The sequence below is a fragment of the Geotrypetes seraphini genome, chromosome 10 (assembly GCF_902459505.1).
Source record: "Geotrypetes seraphini chromosome 10, aGeoSer1.1, whole genome shotgun sequence".
Classification (NCBI taxonomy): domain Eukaryota; kingdom Metazoa; phylum Chordata; class Amphibia; order Gymnophiona; family Dermophiidae; genus Geotrypetes; species Geotrypetes seraphini.
Window position 1 is genome coordinate 5,674,172 of NC_047093.1, and position 16,033 is coordinate 5,690,204.

Below are 16,033 nucleotides of genomic sequence, written 5' to 3' on the forward strand. Positions count from 1 at the left end.
AGATATTAGCCGTTTCAAAACTAATTTAAAAACCCTTCTGTTTAAAGATGCGTTTACCTCCTATATGGAATAATTGCAGTGCAGCAGCCCTTCAAAAAAAAAAAAAAAAAAAATACCCCTCCTAATGTTTTCTCCTTTCATGTTTCTCTCTTTTTAAAATGATTAATATTGTAACCTGAATCCCTCTTCCCTTCCATCCAGTTGAGTCTGTTGGTCTGTAGGTCAAACCCCCTTTTTTAAAAAATTTATTATTATTATTATTATTACCTTGTATCTTAACGTATGTTCAAATTTGGATTTTATAGTAATTCGTTTAGTATTTTATTTTTTATCATTATTTTGTATTTTATCGTACATTCAAATTTGGATTTTAAATGTACATCGCTTAGTATTTTATGTATAAGCGATTCATCAAATTTCGAATAAACTTGAAACTGCAAGATCAAACTGGGCCAGGACACCAGAAAAAGTGCAGCTCTGTAGCCAGCGGCTTCCGAAGACCAGAGAGGGAAAAGGGCCCGGGACAAGCTACAACAAACCCTTCCTAAGGCTGAAAGGGTAATCCCCTGCGCCACTCTGTGATCCACTGAGCCCTGTGGTTAGTTCAGATCTCTTGAACACTGCCAGCACTGGGAATCTACTTCACTCGATTAAACAGAGAAGGTTACCTTTATGTTTATTAGACCAGCAGGTCTGGGCAGCTTACAATTTTAAATAAAACTATACAGCATAAAAAGAAAGGAACGCCATATGGCAGTGTTTCCCAAACTGTGTGCCATGGCAAACTCATCAAGGTACTACGGAGGAAGACGCAAGCTTGGCACCCCACCTCCTTTCCCCCGGGGAAACCTCTCTCCCTTCCCCATGCTGTAGCTTATACTTTAGGAAATAAAGAAACAATTAGGGGGAATGGAAAGAGCAGGCTACCTCCCCCCCCAAAAAAAGGGTGAACTCACAAATAATACCAAGAAAGATGAGTGCACTGGTACCTCGGAATCCGAATGCCCCAGAACTCGAACAACTTGGAATCAGAATTTTTTTTATTATTAAATTTTGCCCCAGAATCCGAACGCTGCTTTGGAATACAAACATACAGGAAATGCAAGCGTTGCTCAACCCAAAGCTTCCCCTCTGACGCAGCTTCCTGTTTCCGCCTGGGTGGTTCACGTCAGAGGGAAGCTTTAGGCTGAGCACTGCTTGCAGTTGCCGTTCTTGCTGCCTATGCCGGTGGGGGGCCTGATCTTGCTGTCTCTTCCAGGGGGACCAAGGAACGGATTAATCCAGTTTCTATTATTTTCAATGGGAAAAATTGTCTTGGAACTCAAACATTTTGGAACTCGAACGAGGTTCTGGAAAGGATTAAGTTCAGATTCCAAGGTACCACTGTATATGACAATACAGAAACAATATAGTATATGTATATAGATGGTATAAATAGGTAAGATACACATATATTTTGTAACACCATTACTGGAGCTCGTGCAACCGCTCAGAATTGACTGCCTAGTCATTAGTAGCAGTATAGAAGCTTCCAACAAACAAACAATCTTCAGGCTGTTACCATCCTGGACGCTTTCCCTCTGCTGTAGTGTCCTGCCTCTGAAAGGGGAAAGCTTCTAGGGCCACTGAAAGCAGCGTGTTTAAGCTGCCAGCAGTCCAAACAGAGAGGGAGGTACCAGATCCCATGGGAAGGGGGGAGTGGAAGACAGAAACGTGGCACCTGTCAAAGGGAGGGGTACGTGAGAAAACCACCAAATCAGGGAGGGATGGAGACAGATGCCAGACTAGGGAAGGGAAGGTTGAGGAGAAGAGAGGACAGAGAGATGGTAGACCACAGGAAAGTGAAGACAAGGTTAGGTATTTCTTTTGACTTGGGGGCACCATGAAAAGTTGGTGACACACTAAGGGTGTCTTGAACCAAAAAGGGTTGGGAACTACTGCCATATGGGAATGGATGTACAAGGAAGGCTTCAGCATGTCAAGACTTTACTCAAATGTGTAATAATATTTTGCTAGTTCTCTCTTAAGGTTTGTCTAATGCTTTGGTCATGCTCACCCAATAGGGAACGGGGACTTGTTTTGGCATTTCAAACCTTCCATTCAAAGTAGTGGGCAGAAGGAGCAGCACCAGGATTTGATCTCACAACCTCTGGGTGCAAAAGCAGCAGCTCAACCAGTAAGCCTCAGCTTGAAAACATCTGTCAAGCGGATCAACCCAGCGCATCAACCCAGGAGCAGAGCATTCCTTCCTAGGCCCAACTCCTAAAACAATTCTACAGGTCACAGATTGAACAATTGCAAGGGGAGGGATGAGGGGGAATTACCACTACAGGACATTTTAAGTGGCAGGGTAAGAATCAATGTCTCACCGTTGTCCATTCCTATAGTCCAAAAATAAAGTAACCCCTTTTTATTGGGTTATGTTAACACACTTCTTCCGTTGATGTCAGGAGCTCAGTCTGCTCCCTTCATCAAACCCAAATCATTGTTCAAGCAAATTAAAGTGATGCTATATTTAAAGAGTTCGATATGTTCCACAGAGTGCGTAACACAGACCCAGTGGAAAGAAAAAGTAAGAAAGGAAAATGTCAGGAGCTCATGCAAAGATCAGCGCCTTAGGCTGAGAACCAGGAAAGACAGGGTTCAAATCCCTCCACCACTCCTTCTGACTCGGACAAGCCAGGTCAGCCTGGAAATGCTCAACACTCAGGCATAAAAAACAACAACCCTGCAAGCCCTCTGGGGCAGGGAGACAAATGCTGTGCCTCGAGGAACTCACTGGATCGTGCAGAAATAATTGAAAGTTTCCAGTAGCTGAAAATGTTTGTGATTGGGTTTTCCTGGACAGATGAAGTTCTGCTCTTTTTACCGTGTACCGCCTCGGTCTCTATACCAAGAACTAATAAACTGTAGCGAACATTGATCACTTTTTAAAAATAAGCATAAAGACAGGCAGGGAAATGACAAGAGGGTCACCGAGCCACAACTCTTTGTTGCCTCTCTTGATTAAAAGGCACAACTGACGGCAGAGTTAGTCCAATGAATATCGTATTGTCCAATACACTTCCAGATAAACCTGACTAAACTTAACATGCCAATATCATTTCGAAAGTTCTCTGTAATATCGCTGTCTGTACAGAGTCTCTTCCCTTGTAAACCGTGATATGGCGGTATATAAAAATAAAGTTATTATTATTAGTACCTGCAGACCAATATGGGTGTCAGCGCTCAGAACTCAGGTTCCTTTTTATGCCAGTTTCTAATCTGCACAATTGTGACTGGAGCAACACCAGCACATCCCATGGACTGAGAAGGAAACCGGAACTAACTTCCTGGAGGCAGTGGTCCACCTGACAGCACTGCCCACAAACTGGAGAAACACGCTCTGGATATCTCAAGCCAGGCACAGCCCATATTTACAAGACCTTCCCTTTTCATACACACACAGCGAGAGCAGGAGAATATTTGCTGATCCAAGCAAACCTACAGGATATTTGCAAGTGAAAAGAGTTTCACAAGAATTCATCATCAGGGCGTTCTGTTAGTCCATTAAGTGCAAAGTGAGGTAGGCTCAAGGGAGAGAGCTGGCTCTTGCTGGCATCCGTTTAAACCAGAGGGCTCTTCGTGTTTACCTAAGCAGTGTTACAAAAACATCATCAGAATGGCTTGAAATCTAATATTGCATCCAGAACCAACACCATCAGGTCTGAACCTTTACCATTCTGGACAGTGACTATGAAAGCAAAAAAAGGGATTTTCTTTTCAAGGAAGCCAACAGACTCTTAACAGAGAGCACTTAGGTTCTGATTCCTAACATGATCTCTTAGGCTGAACCATCTGTTCTATCTACCCAAAAACTGCAACAATCCAGGACCTTTCACTTTCATTTGTAACCTAGCGGGAGCAGAGTAGCAACCTTCAACCAAAAAGCATGTCCAGAGCATCTCCATACCAATATAATGCAAAGACCAGTTTGGTGGGAGGAGGGCTGGGTGCTATGTCAAAGGTCACTGTCCAGTAGGCTCAGTACAATGGTGTGGAGTGGGGTTGTGGTCATCACTCAGTGGCCAGATTTATGGTTCCTGAGGTAATTCGAAAGAACACTCCCTGACCCAGGACTGTTTCTGCAATGGCCAGACTAAGAATTGGGGGGAGGGGGCAGTGGCGTAGCGTAGGTGAGAGGCGCCCCTCGATCCCCTCTGCCATGCCACCCCCCCTATAGTTGAAGTTGTTGCTCGCAGCTGTCAACAACAAGCTCCTCGCGACCCCGATGTCAGCGGGAGAGTCAATGGAGTTGCAAGCACGTTACTGACCATGCGAGCAACAATTTCAACTAGAGGTACAGGAAAGGGGGGAGGAGTGGTGCCGGCACCCTCACCAACATGGCACCTGGGGCGGACTGCCCCCCTCCCCTTATTACACCATTGCGAGGGGGTATAAAAGAGGAAGAAAAGCTCCACAGAATCGCTTGGACTCAGATACCGGTTCATAATCATTCGCGCATGAGACACCAGCGCGCCGTGGGAAAACTTACTTTTAAAGAGCTCCGATGGGGGGGTGGGGGGAAACCCCCTCACTTTACTTCATACTGTTCGCGCTGTTGTTGGGGGGGGGGGGGGTTGGGGAGTTAGAACCCTACATTATAGAGAAAACTGAACTTTTTCCGATTTTGGGGGGTAAAGTTCAGTTTTCTCTATAATGTGGGGGGTTGCACCCCCCCCCCAACGGCAGCGCGAACAGCATGAAGTAAAGTGGGGGGGTTCCCCCCCACCCCCCCATCGGAGCTCTTTAAAAGTAAGTTTTCCCGCAGTGCGCTGGTGTCTTGCGCCGAATTGTCTGCGCTTGATTGTCGGCACGCTTTTGTCCCGTCACCCAGAGACCATTCCAAATGCTGGTACGCTGAATCATCTCAAGAGAGGCCTGAAAGACAAGGCACAAAGAAGAAGCCAACAGATTCAGCTCAAGAGATGGTTTTCCTTTATGCTAAATAAACAAGTTCCATCAGTTCTATGGGAAAGAGAGACCAACTGAGTTTTCCACCCAAGGTCAAAAGGTCATGCAACTGCAGAAACCCTGAGAGAAAACGTCATTTCTTCAAGCTTGTATTTCTATCACCCAACTCGATCTTTATGATCCACTTCTTTGAATTTGTTCATGTTCCTTCCTTTTATTTGATTCAGATAGAAGAACACAGGAATTCTATGACTAATTGTTGGACCAAAACTCTGGAATGCTTTACTCTCCTAAGAACATAAGAATAGCCTTACTGGGTCAGGCCAATGGTCCATCAAGCCCAGTATCCCATTCTCATGGTGGCCAATCCAGGTCACTAGTACTTGGCCAAAACCCAAGGAGTGGCAATATCCCATGCTACCGATGCAGGGCAAGCAGTGGCTTCCCTCATGTCTTTCTCAATAGCAGACTATGGACTTTTCCTCCAGGAACTTTCATAAAACCAGCTACACTATCCACTTTTACCACAACCTCTGGCAATGCATGAACTTAACAATTCTTTGAGTAAAAAAATATTTCCTCTTATTGGTTTTAAAAGTATTTCCCTGTAACTTCATCGAGTGTCCCCTAGTCTTTGTAATTTTTGACAGTGAAAAGTCAATCCACTTGTACCTGTTCTACTCCACTCAGGATTTTGTAGACTTCAATCCTATGTCCCCTCAGCCGTCTCTTTTCCAAGCTGATGAGCCCTATCCTTTTTAGTCTTTCCTCATATGAGAAGAGTTCCATCCCCTTTATCATCTTGGTCGCTCTTCTTTGAACCTTTTTTAGCGCCACTATATCTTTCTTGAGATAAGGAGACCAGAATTGAACGCAATACTCCAGATGAAGTCGCACCATTGAGCCATACAGGGGCATTATGACATTCTTAGTCTTGTTAATCATCCCTTTTTTAATAATTCCTAGCATCCTGTTTTTTTGGCCAACGCCGCACATTGGGCAGAAGGTTTCATCATATTGTCTACGATGATCCCCAGATCCTTTCTTGAGCACTAACCCCCAAGATGGACTCTAGCATCCAGTAACTGCAATTCAGGTTATTCTTCCCAATGTGTATCACTTTGCATTTGTCCACATTAAATTTCATCTGCCACTTGGACGCCCAGACTTCCAATTTTCTAAGGTCCACCTGCAATTTTTCACAATCCGCATGCGTTTTAACAACATTGAACAGTTTAGTGTCATCTGCAAATTTAAACACCTTGCTCATCGTTCCAATTTCTAGATCATTTATAAATAAGTTAAATAACACCGGTCCCAGTACAGACCCCTGCGGCACTCCATTGTTTACTCTCCTCCATTGAGAAAAATGACCATTGAACCCTACCCTGTGTTTTCTATACGATAACCAATTCCTAATCCACAACTGAACTTTGCCACTTTAATTTTCTCAGGAGCCTCTCGTGAGGAACTTAGATATACTATATCAAGCAGCTCACGTTTATTCACACCTTCAAAGAAGTCAAGCAAATTAGTGAGGCAAGATCTCCCTTGGCTGAAAACATGCTGACTCAGTCTCATTAAATCATGTTTGTCTAAGTGTTCCACAATTTCATTTTTAATTGTTTCTACCATTTTGCCCGGCACTGAAGTGAGGCTTACCGATCTGTAATTTCCTGGATCTCCCCTGGAGCCCTTTTTAAAAGCCAAAGCGGAGGAATTAACTAGCAATGTTTAGAATGTGCTAGTTCAGCAGACTTTTGGTAACATTTTATTTAATGTCTAATGTCAGATAACAGATTTTCCTTTTATAGTCTGTGCATTGTTGTAAATGTTAAATGTTTTGAAGAATTTTTGTGAGTCGCTGAGGATTGTAGATCAAGCCTGGGTACATAAGGCACCTCCCATAGGAGGAGTTTAAGCTATCCAGGTCAATCAGGGCCTTAGGCCCCTCTCTAGTGCTTCCCAGGATGCACCAGGAAGGGGAAGGCTTGCCATTTCAAAGAGGCGGGCCTGCTGGCTAGAGGGAGTGGGCATCCCTCATGCCGGCTTCTACAACAAGGTACAGGGGAGCGGCTTGGAAGTTGATTGAACCAGGGGAGTTCTGAGCTGACCCCCACCAGTTCACCAGGGCTGTCTTTTGGGATCTTGGTGGGATGGTGGGAGGGGAATGTTCATGAAGGTGGGGAGATGTCGGGGGGAGTCCAGGTGACCCGGCTGCACAACCAGGTTGCTGAGGCAGGAAAGAGTGGGCATCTCTCCTGTCTCTCTGGGTGCATCGCTGTTGCTACGGTGGCTGTCATTGTCGGGAAGAGGGGGGGGGTTTCGGTGACCTGTAGTTGTTGTCATTGGGGGGGAAGTGTGACAGCTATGGTCAGGAGGGGGGCCAGCATGGCTTCTTTTTTTTTTTAATGGGGACAGATATTTTGCGTGGATAACATATGGGTAGGACAGTTAAGGTTTTTTTTGGATTACTAAAAGTGATCCCTTTTTGTGTGCATCAATTGCTCAGCTAGTTTACATGGCATTTCAATATTAATGACCTTATTTGCATGGCTCGACTGGAGAATGAGCAATCGTGTAGAAACCCACACGGTGAGCCGTTTTGTGCATTGGATTGGCAAATACGATTGTCGCTAAAGCAGACAAAACTGCTTTAGCAATGATTGTTGGATGATCGCTCACTTTAATGCAGCGGTCTCAAACTCAAACCCTTTGCAGGGCCACATTTTGGATTTGTAGGTACTTGGAGGGCCGCAGAAAAAAACAGTTAATGTCTTATTAAAGAAATGACAACTTTGTGCGAGATAAAACTCGTTATAGTTTATAAATTTTTCCGTAATTGCTTCTGATCATTTCAGCTATACACAGCTGAAAGCGATGCAACATGCAGAAAGTGCAAAACTATCAAAGAATCAACAACGCAAGAGACCAATGATTTTGAGGCCCTCGGTATTATAACGAATGATTCTTTATGGAAAACGTGTGCCTTAAGTGTCTGGTGGTCGCGTCTGCAACCGCCTTCAGCTCCCATCTCCTCCAGCACTGCCTCCAATGGTTCTGGAATGTTGCCCGCCTCACTGCTGTAACCTCACACAAGCGCGTTCCTGCATCTGCACGCGAATGGACTCCAGCTCATATTTGTGTACAGACGCAGGAAAGCGCTTGCGTGAGGTTACAGCGACCGCTGGACCCCAGAAACCGTAACATATTTACATACTGAAAGATCACAGGCTGCAAATACAAATCATTTTTGTACAGGTCCTTCATGTTCCAAGCAAGTAAACAGCAGTCCTGGCTGGGTAATTACATCAATGGAGCCAGGCTGACCTACGACACCTTCCGGAGAGCAATTAAAACCGTACTGTTTGACAAATTCATCTCCTAAACAGAAACCTCACTACTTACAAAGTTATATTTTCCCTCTGTCAATTTCTAAGAACATAAGAACTGCCATCTCCGGATCAGACCTTCGGTCCATCAAGTCCGGCGATCCGCACACGCGGAGGCCCTGCCAGGTGTACACCTGGAGTAATTTATAGTCCACCATATCTTTATATGCCTCTCTTAAGGAGATATGCATCTAGTTTGCTCTTGAAGCCTAGGACGGTCGATTCCGCAATAATCTCCTCTGGGAGGGCATTCCAGGTGTCAACCACTCTCTGAGTGAAGCAGAACTTCCTGACATTAGTCCTGAACCTGTCCCCCCTTAGCTTCATTACATGTCCTCTAGTCCGTGTCAAATTGGACAGTGTAAATAATCTTCTCTGCTCTATTTTGTCGATTCCTTTCAGTATTTTGAAGGTCTCGATCATATCCCCACGCATTCTCCTTTTCTCAAGGGAGAACAATCCTAGTGTTATAAGTCTATCCTCATATTCCAGTCTCTCCATACCCTTCACCAGTTTTGTTGCTCGTCTCTGCACCCTCTCCAGCAGTTTTATATCCTTCTTTAGGTAGGGAGACCAATGTTGGACGCAGTATTCCAAGTGTGGTCTGACCATTGCCCTATAAAGCGGCATTATAACTTTCTCCGATCTACTCGAGATTCCTTTCTTTATCATGCCCAACATTCTATTTGCCTTCTTTGCCGCTGCCGCGCATTGTGCCGACGGCTTCAGGGTCCTATCTATCAGTACACCCAGGTCCCTTTCTTGTTCACTCTTCCCCAGAGTTGCACCTGACATTGTATACTCGTATTCCTTATTTTTATTGCCTAAATGCATTACCTTGCATTTCTCCACATTGAACTTCATCTGCCATTTCTCCGCCCATGTTTCTAACCGACACAAGTCGCTCTGGAGTTTCTCTCTATCCTCCTGCGATCTGATTGCCCGGCATAGTTTTGTATCGTCTGCAAACTTGATGATCTCACTGGATGTTCCTTCCTCCAGGTCATTGATATAAATATTAAAAAGGATCGGCCCAAGTACCGAGCCCTGGGGTACACCACTAGTCACTTTCTCCCAGTCGGAGAACTTCCCATTTATGCCCACTCTCTGCTTTCGGTTTTCCAGCCATTTGCCTATCCATCTTTGTATATCTCCCTCTATGCCATGGCTTTGTAGTTTCCTGAGAAGTCTTTCGTGTGGAACTTTGTCGAACGCTTTCTGGAAGTCCAAGTATATTATGTCCACAGGCTTCCCACTATCAATTTGTTCGTTTACGGTCTCAAAAAATTGGAGTAAATTCGTCAAACATGATTTCCCTTTCCTGAATCCATGTTGACTGGGTTTCATCAAGTCGTGTGCGTCCAAGTGCCGGACTATGCTATCCTTGATCAGTGCTCAACCATCTTGCCGGGGACCGACGTAAGACTCACAGGCCTATAGTTGCCCGGTTCCCCTCTCGATCCTTTTTTGAAAATTGGCGTGACGTTCGCTATCCTCCAGTCGTCCGGTATCTGTCCAGTTCTGATTGTCAGGTTTGCAAGTTTGTGCAATAACTCTCCGATTTCAACCTTCAATTCCTTTAAGACTCTCGGGTGAATTCCATCCGGTCCAGGGGATTTGTCACTTTTAAGTTTGTCGATCTGATAGTATATCTGGTCTAAGTCCACTTCAACTGTGGTGAGGCTGTTGTCTATTTCTCCTGGAAACACTTTCTCTGCTTCAGGTATTGTTGAGGTGTCTTCCTTCGTAAAGACAGACGCAAAGAAGGAATTTAGTTTGTCTGCGATTTGTTTATCTTCCTTGATGTACCCTTTTCTTCCCTGGTCGTCCAGGGGTCCCACTGCCTCTTTTGCAGGTTTTTTCCCTTTCACGTATCTAAAGAAGGGCTTGAAGTTTTTGGCCTCCTGGGCTATTTTTTCCTCATAATCCTGTTTGGCATCCCTCACCGCCTTGTGACATTTCTTCTGATCATCTTTATGTTTGTTCCAGGCTTCGGTTGTCTTTATGCATTTCCATTTTTTGAAAGAGTCCTTCTTTTCTTTTATGGCTTCCTTCACCTGAATGGTAAGCCATGCCGGTTCTCTTTTGCTCTTTGTTCTCCGATCTTTGGAAATCCTCGGAATGTAGAGATCTTGTGCTTCTGTGATAGTATTTTTCAGTAGGGACCATGCCTGATCTACCGTTTCAAGTTTGTCCACCATCTTCTCTAGTCGTTTTTCTACCATGGCCCTCATGCGATCGTATTTACCCTTTTTAAAGTTTAAAGTGGTGGTTAAGGTTTTGGCATGTTTCCCTTTCCTGATGTCAAGTTTAAAGTTGATTACATTGTGATCACTCGTTCCCAGTGGAACCACGACTTCCACTTCTGTTATTGGTCCCGTGAGGCCATTTAGGACCAAGTCCAAGGTGGCGTTGTGTAATATGTTGTTCCCTCACTTTCTGCATTTTGCCGATTGTCCAGCATTATTCCTTGGGTTGCATACATGAGACCTAAATTACATACTTAAGATTCATATTTTCCTTTTAATTATTTCTTGTTAATAAGTTGTAACCGCACTACTTGCATTCTGTAATTCGCCTTATTGTCCAGCTCTATTCTAAAATTTGCAGATTGTCCAGCTTTATTCCTTGGGTTGCATACAAGAGACCTATACTACATACTTAAGATTCATATTTTCCATTTCTTATGTAATAAGTTGTACCCTCACTTCTCGCATTCTGTAATTCGCTGACTGTCCAGCCTTCTTCGATGTGAAGCGCCTAGAAGTCATTCGACTGTGGCGGTATAGAAGAATAAAGTTATTATTATTAAGGCACATGTTTTCCATAAAGAATCCTTCTTTCTAATACTCAGGGCCCCGAGTTTGAGACCACAGCTCTAGTGCATGTGAAACAGAGAAGATGGAGCTGGGGCACCTTCCTTGTGGGTTGCTTGACAAGAACAGCGAGGGCCCCTAGGCATCCTGGGGCCCCTGCCCCGCCCCACCCCACCCCACCCCACCATGCGCCCAGGCGGAAACAGGAAGCTGCGTCAGAGGGACGCTTTGCCTTTCTTACGCCTTTCTTACGCGTGTTGCTTGCTTGTCTTACTTTCCATCGATGGAGGGGGGGGGGGACCCGTGTTACTGATTGATGCTGGAGGGGCCCATCGCCATTTGGAAAAAACAATGTTGATGCCTTCCTTCATCGGGTCCCCCTGACCATTTTGGACCCTAGGCACATGCCTACTTGGCCTATTGGTTAATCCTGCCCTGCCTGCCCCTCCCCTTATTGTCCCAGATGGGGGGGGGCTGCTGCCCTGCCCGTCCCCTCTCCCCTTGGAGCTCCTCCCGGTACCTGTCGTTCCTCCCCGCCGTCCGGTGCAGCTCTCGCGCAGCCGCTCTTCTTCCTGCCGCCCCGGAGCCGCCAGCAGGGGGCGGGGCTCGCGGGAACGCCCCGCCCACTTCGAATGGACTCCTCCGGGCCCGGGGGGATCCGGCCCGAGACCGAGTCGGCGCTCCCGTCGCGCGCCCTCCGCGTCGGCACATTCCGCAGCTCAGACTAACCACCACGAGGGGGGGGGACCCTTTGTCGCCCCCCTCCTCTCCCTCCCACACTTGGTACGCTCCTCGCCCGGCCTCGCTCCCGCAGGTTGACGCTGTTGCTTGGCAACGGGAAGATGGCGGCCTCCGAGCGGTGAGTGTCCGGGGCTGGGGCTGCGACCGAGCGCGCGCACAGGAAGGGCTGAGCCGAGCAGCTCTCGCGACCCCCCCCTATCCCTCCCCCCTAAGCACAGCACGAGCCGACTGGAGCAGACATCCGGCCTCTGAGCGCTCGAGGACCGAGCTCTGCATTCTCCTACCAACCCCCTCCCCCCCCAGCCCGCTGACTAACCTGTTTCGATTGTAAACTCTTGGGAACAGAGACAGTCTTCGGCGTGCAGAGGCTGCTGGGATAGCACACCCCGACCGGCAGGTGGCGCTAGACGAGTGACTCTTGGATGGAGCCTCGTGGCCTCCCCCTAGACTCGATTGCTATTCCGCCAATACAAGTTTACAGGAATAGCTTGAGATGTCCGGATAACCGCGGGAAATAATCTCATGTCATTTTCTAGTATCTATTTCAACCTCAGTCCTTCTACACCAGCATTCTTCAAAGCAAAGCTTGAGGGTCAGTGGTTGTGGCCATTCATACTCTGATTCTTATGTGAGCCAAGGATAATGAAGCCATTGTGACATCACTGATGTGATTGGCTCTTAGGCACTGGTGGAATGAGGCATTATGACATCACAATATCTGCTCTGGATACCAGAGACTGTCATTCTGTAGTGTCTGTTTCAACCTCAGTCCTTCTACACCAGCATTCTTCAAAGCAAAGCTTGAGGGTCAGTGGTTGTGGCCATTCATACTCTGAATAATGAAGCCATTGTGACATCACTGATGTGATTGGCTCTTAGGCACTGGTGGAATGAGGCATTGTGACATCACAATATCTGCTCTGGATACCAGAGACTGTCATTCTGTAGTGTCTATTTCAACCTCAGTCCTTCTACACCAGCGTTCTTCAAAGCAAAGCTTGCGGGTCAGTGGTTGTGGCCATTCATACTCTGAATAATGAAGCCATTGTGACATCACTGATGTGATGGGCTCTTAGGCACTGGTGGAATGAGGCATTATGACATCACAATATCTGCTCTGGATACCAGAGACTGTCATTCTGTAGTGTCTATTTCAACCTCAGTCCTTCTACACCAGCATTCTTCAAAGCAAAGCTTGAGGGTCAGTGGTTGTGGCCATTCATACTCTGATTCTTATGTGAGCCAAGGATAATGAAGCCATTGTGACATCACTGATGTGATTGGCTCTTAGGCACTGGTGGAATGAGGCATTATGACATCACAATATCTGCTCGGGATACCAGAGACTGTCATTCTGTAGTGTCTGTTTCAACCTCAGTCCTTCTACACCAGCATTCTTCAAAGCAAAGCTTGAGGGTCAGTGGTTGTGGCCATTCATACTCTGAATAATGAAGCCATTGTGACATCACTGATGTGATTGGCTCTTAGGCACTGGTGGAATGAGGCATTGTGACATCACAATATCTGCTCTGGATACCAGAGACTGTCATTCTGTAGTGTCTATTTCAACCTCAGTCCTTCTACACCAGCGTTCTTCAAAGCAAAGCTTGCGGGTCAGTGGTTGTGGCCATTCATACTCTGAATAATGAAGCCATTGTGACATCACTGATGTGATGGGCTCTTAGGCACTGGTGGAATGAGGCATTATGACATCACAATATCTGCTCTGGATACCAGAGACTGTCATTCTGTAGTGTCTATTTCAACCTCAGTCCTTCTACACCAGCATTCTTCAAAGCAAAGCTTGAGGGTCAGTGGTTGTGGCCATTCATACTCTGATTCTTATGTGAGCCAAGGATAATGAAGCCATTGTGACATCACTGATGTGATTGGCTCTTAGGCACTGGTGGAATGAGGCATTATGACATCACAATATCTGCTCTGGATACCAGAGACTGTCATTCTGTAGTGTCTATTTCAACCTCGGTCCTTCTACACCAGCATTCTTCAAAGCAAAGCTTGAGGGTCAGTGGTTGTGGCCATTCATACTCTGATTCTTATGTGAGCCAAGGATAATGAAGCCATTGTGACATCACTGATGTGATTGGCTCTTAGGCACTGGTGGAATGAGGCATTATGACATCACAATATCTGCTCTGGATACCAGAGACTGTCATTCTGTAGTGTCTGTTTCAACCTCAGTCCTTCTACACCAGCATTCTTCAAAGCAAAGCTTGAGGGTCAGTGGTTGTGGCCATTCATACTCTGATTCTTATGGGAGCCAAGGATAATGAAGCCATTGTGACGTCACTGATGTGACTGGCTCTTAGGCACTGGTGGAATGAGGCATTATGACATCACAATATCTGCTCTGGATACCAGAGACTGTCATTCTGTAGTGTTTGTTTCAACCTCAGTCCTTCTACACCAGCATTCTTCACAGCAAAGCTTGAAGGTCAGTGGTTGTGGCCATTCATACTCTGATTCTTATGGGAGCCAAGGATAATGAAGCCATTGTGACGTCACTGATGTGATTGGCTCTTAGGCACTGGTGGAATGAGGCATTATGACATCACAATATCTGCTCTGGATACCAGAGACTGTCATTCTGTAGTGCCTGTTTCAACCTCGGTCCTTCTACACCAGCATTCTTCAAAGCAAAGCTTGAGGGTCAGTGGTTGTGGCCATTCATACTCTGATTCTTATGTGAGCCAAGGATAATGAAGCCATTGTGACATCACTGATGTGATTGGCTCTTAGGCACTGGTGGAATGAGGCATTATGACATCACAATATCTGCTCTGGATACCAGAGACTGTCATTCTGTAGTGTCTGTTTCAACCTCAGTCCTTCTACACCAGCATTCTTCAAAGCAAAGCTTGAGGGTCAGTGGTTGTGGCCATTCATACTCTGATTCTTATGGGAGCCAAGGATAATGAAGCCATTGTGACGTCACTGATGTGACTGGCTCTTAGGCACTGGTGGAATGAGGCATTATGACATCACAATATCTGCTCTGGATACCAGAGACTGTCATTCTGTAGTGCCTGTTTCAACCTCGGTCCTTCTACACCAGCATTCTTCAAAGCAAAGCTTGCGGGTCAGTGGTTGTGGCCATTCATACTCTGAATAATGAAGCCATTGTGACATCACTGATGTGATTGGCTCTTAGGCACTGGTGGAATGAGGCATTGTGACATCACAATATCTGCTCTGGATACCAGAGACTGTCATTCTGTAGTGTCTGTTTCAACCTCGGTCCTTCTACACCAGCATTCTTCAAAGCAAAGCTTGCGGGTCAGTGGTTGTGGCCATTCATACTCTGAATAATGAAGCCATTGTGACATCACTGATGTGATTGGCTCTTAGGCACTGGTGGAATGAGGCATTATGACATCACAATATCTGCTCTGGATACCAGAGACTGTCATTCTGTAGTGTCTGTTTCAACCTCGGTCCTTCTACACCAGCATTCTTCAAAGCAAAGCTAGCGGGTCAGTGGTTGTGGCCATTCATACTCTGTTTCTTATGGGAGCCAAGGATAATGAAGCCATTGTGACATCACTGATGTGATTGGCTCTTAGGCACTGGTGGAATGAGGCATTATGACATCACAATATCTGCTCTGGATACCAGAGACTGTCATTCTATAGTGTCTGTTTCAACCTCGGTCCTTCTACACCAGCATTCTTCAGAGCAAAGCTTGCGGGTTAGTGGTTGTGGCCATTCATACTCTGAATAATGAAGCCATTGTGACATCACTGATGTGATTGGCTCTTAGGCACTGGTGGAATGAGGCATTATGACATCACAATATCTGCTCTGGATACCAGAGACTGTCATTCTGTAGTGTCTGTTTCAACCTCGGTCCTTCTACACCAGCATTCTTCAAAGCAAAGCTTGTGGGTCAGTGGTTGTGGCCATTCATACTCTGATTCTTATGGGAGCCAAGGATAATGAAGCCATTGTGACATCACTGATGTGATTGGCTCTTAGGCACTGGTGGAATGAGGCATTATGACATCACAATATCTTCTCTGGATACCAGAGACTGTCATTCTGTAGTGTCTGTTTCAACCTCAGTCCTTCTACACCAGCATTCTTCAAAGCAAAGCTTGCGGGTCAGTGGTT

The 16,033-nt window shown here is 46.0% G+C and overlaps 2 protein-coding genes across 7 annotated transcripts in view; one reads left to right on the forward strand and one right to left on the reverse strand.

Annotated features, from left to right (window-relative positions):
- The window catches only part of TBC1D16 (TBC1 domain family member 16), an 80,041-nt gene extending 67,671 nt beyond the window's left edge, over nt 1-12,370 (reverse strand). The window contains exon 1 of one of the 6 annotated variants that reach the window (XM_033960561.1): nt 12,219-12,370. The gene's annotated coding sequence lies outside the window, so the exon portion shown is untranslated. Of the gene's footprint in view, nt 1-3,202; nt 3,325-11,413; nt 11,497-11,681; nt 11,834-12,218 lie in introns of those variants that run through there. The other 5 variants (XM_033960559.1, XM_033960564.1, XM_033960563.1 and 2 more) reach the window with 5 other exon arrangements.
- Nucleotides 11,869-16,033, forward strand: part of CCDC40 (coiled-coil domain containing 40) — a 119,046-nt gene continuing 114,881 nt past the window's right edge. The window contains exon 1 of the mRNA XM_033960558.1: nt 11,869-12,020. Within this exon, the coding sequence (XP_033816449.1) occupies nt 12,004-12,020 (17 nt within the window). The 5' untranslated portion in view covers nt 11,869-12,003. The remainder of the gene's footprint in view (nt 12,021-16,033) is intronic.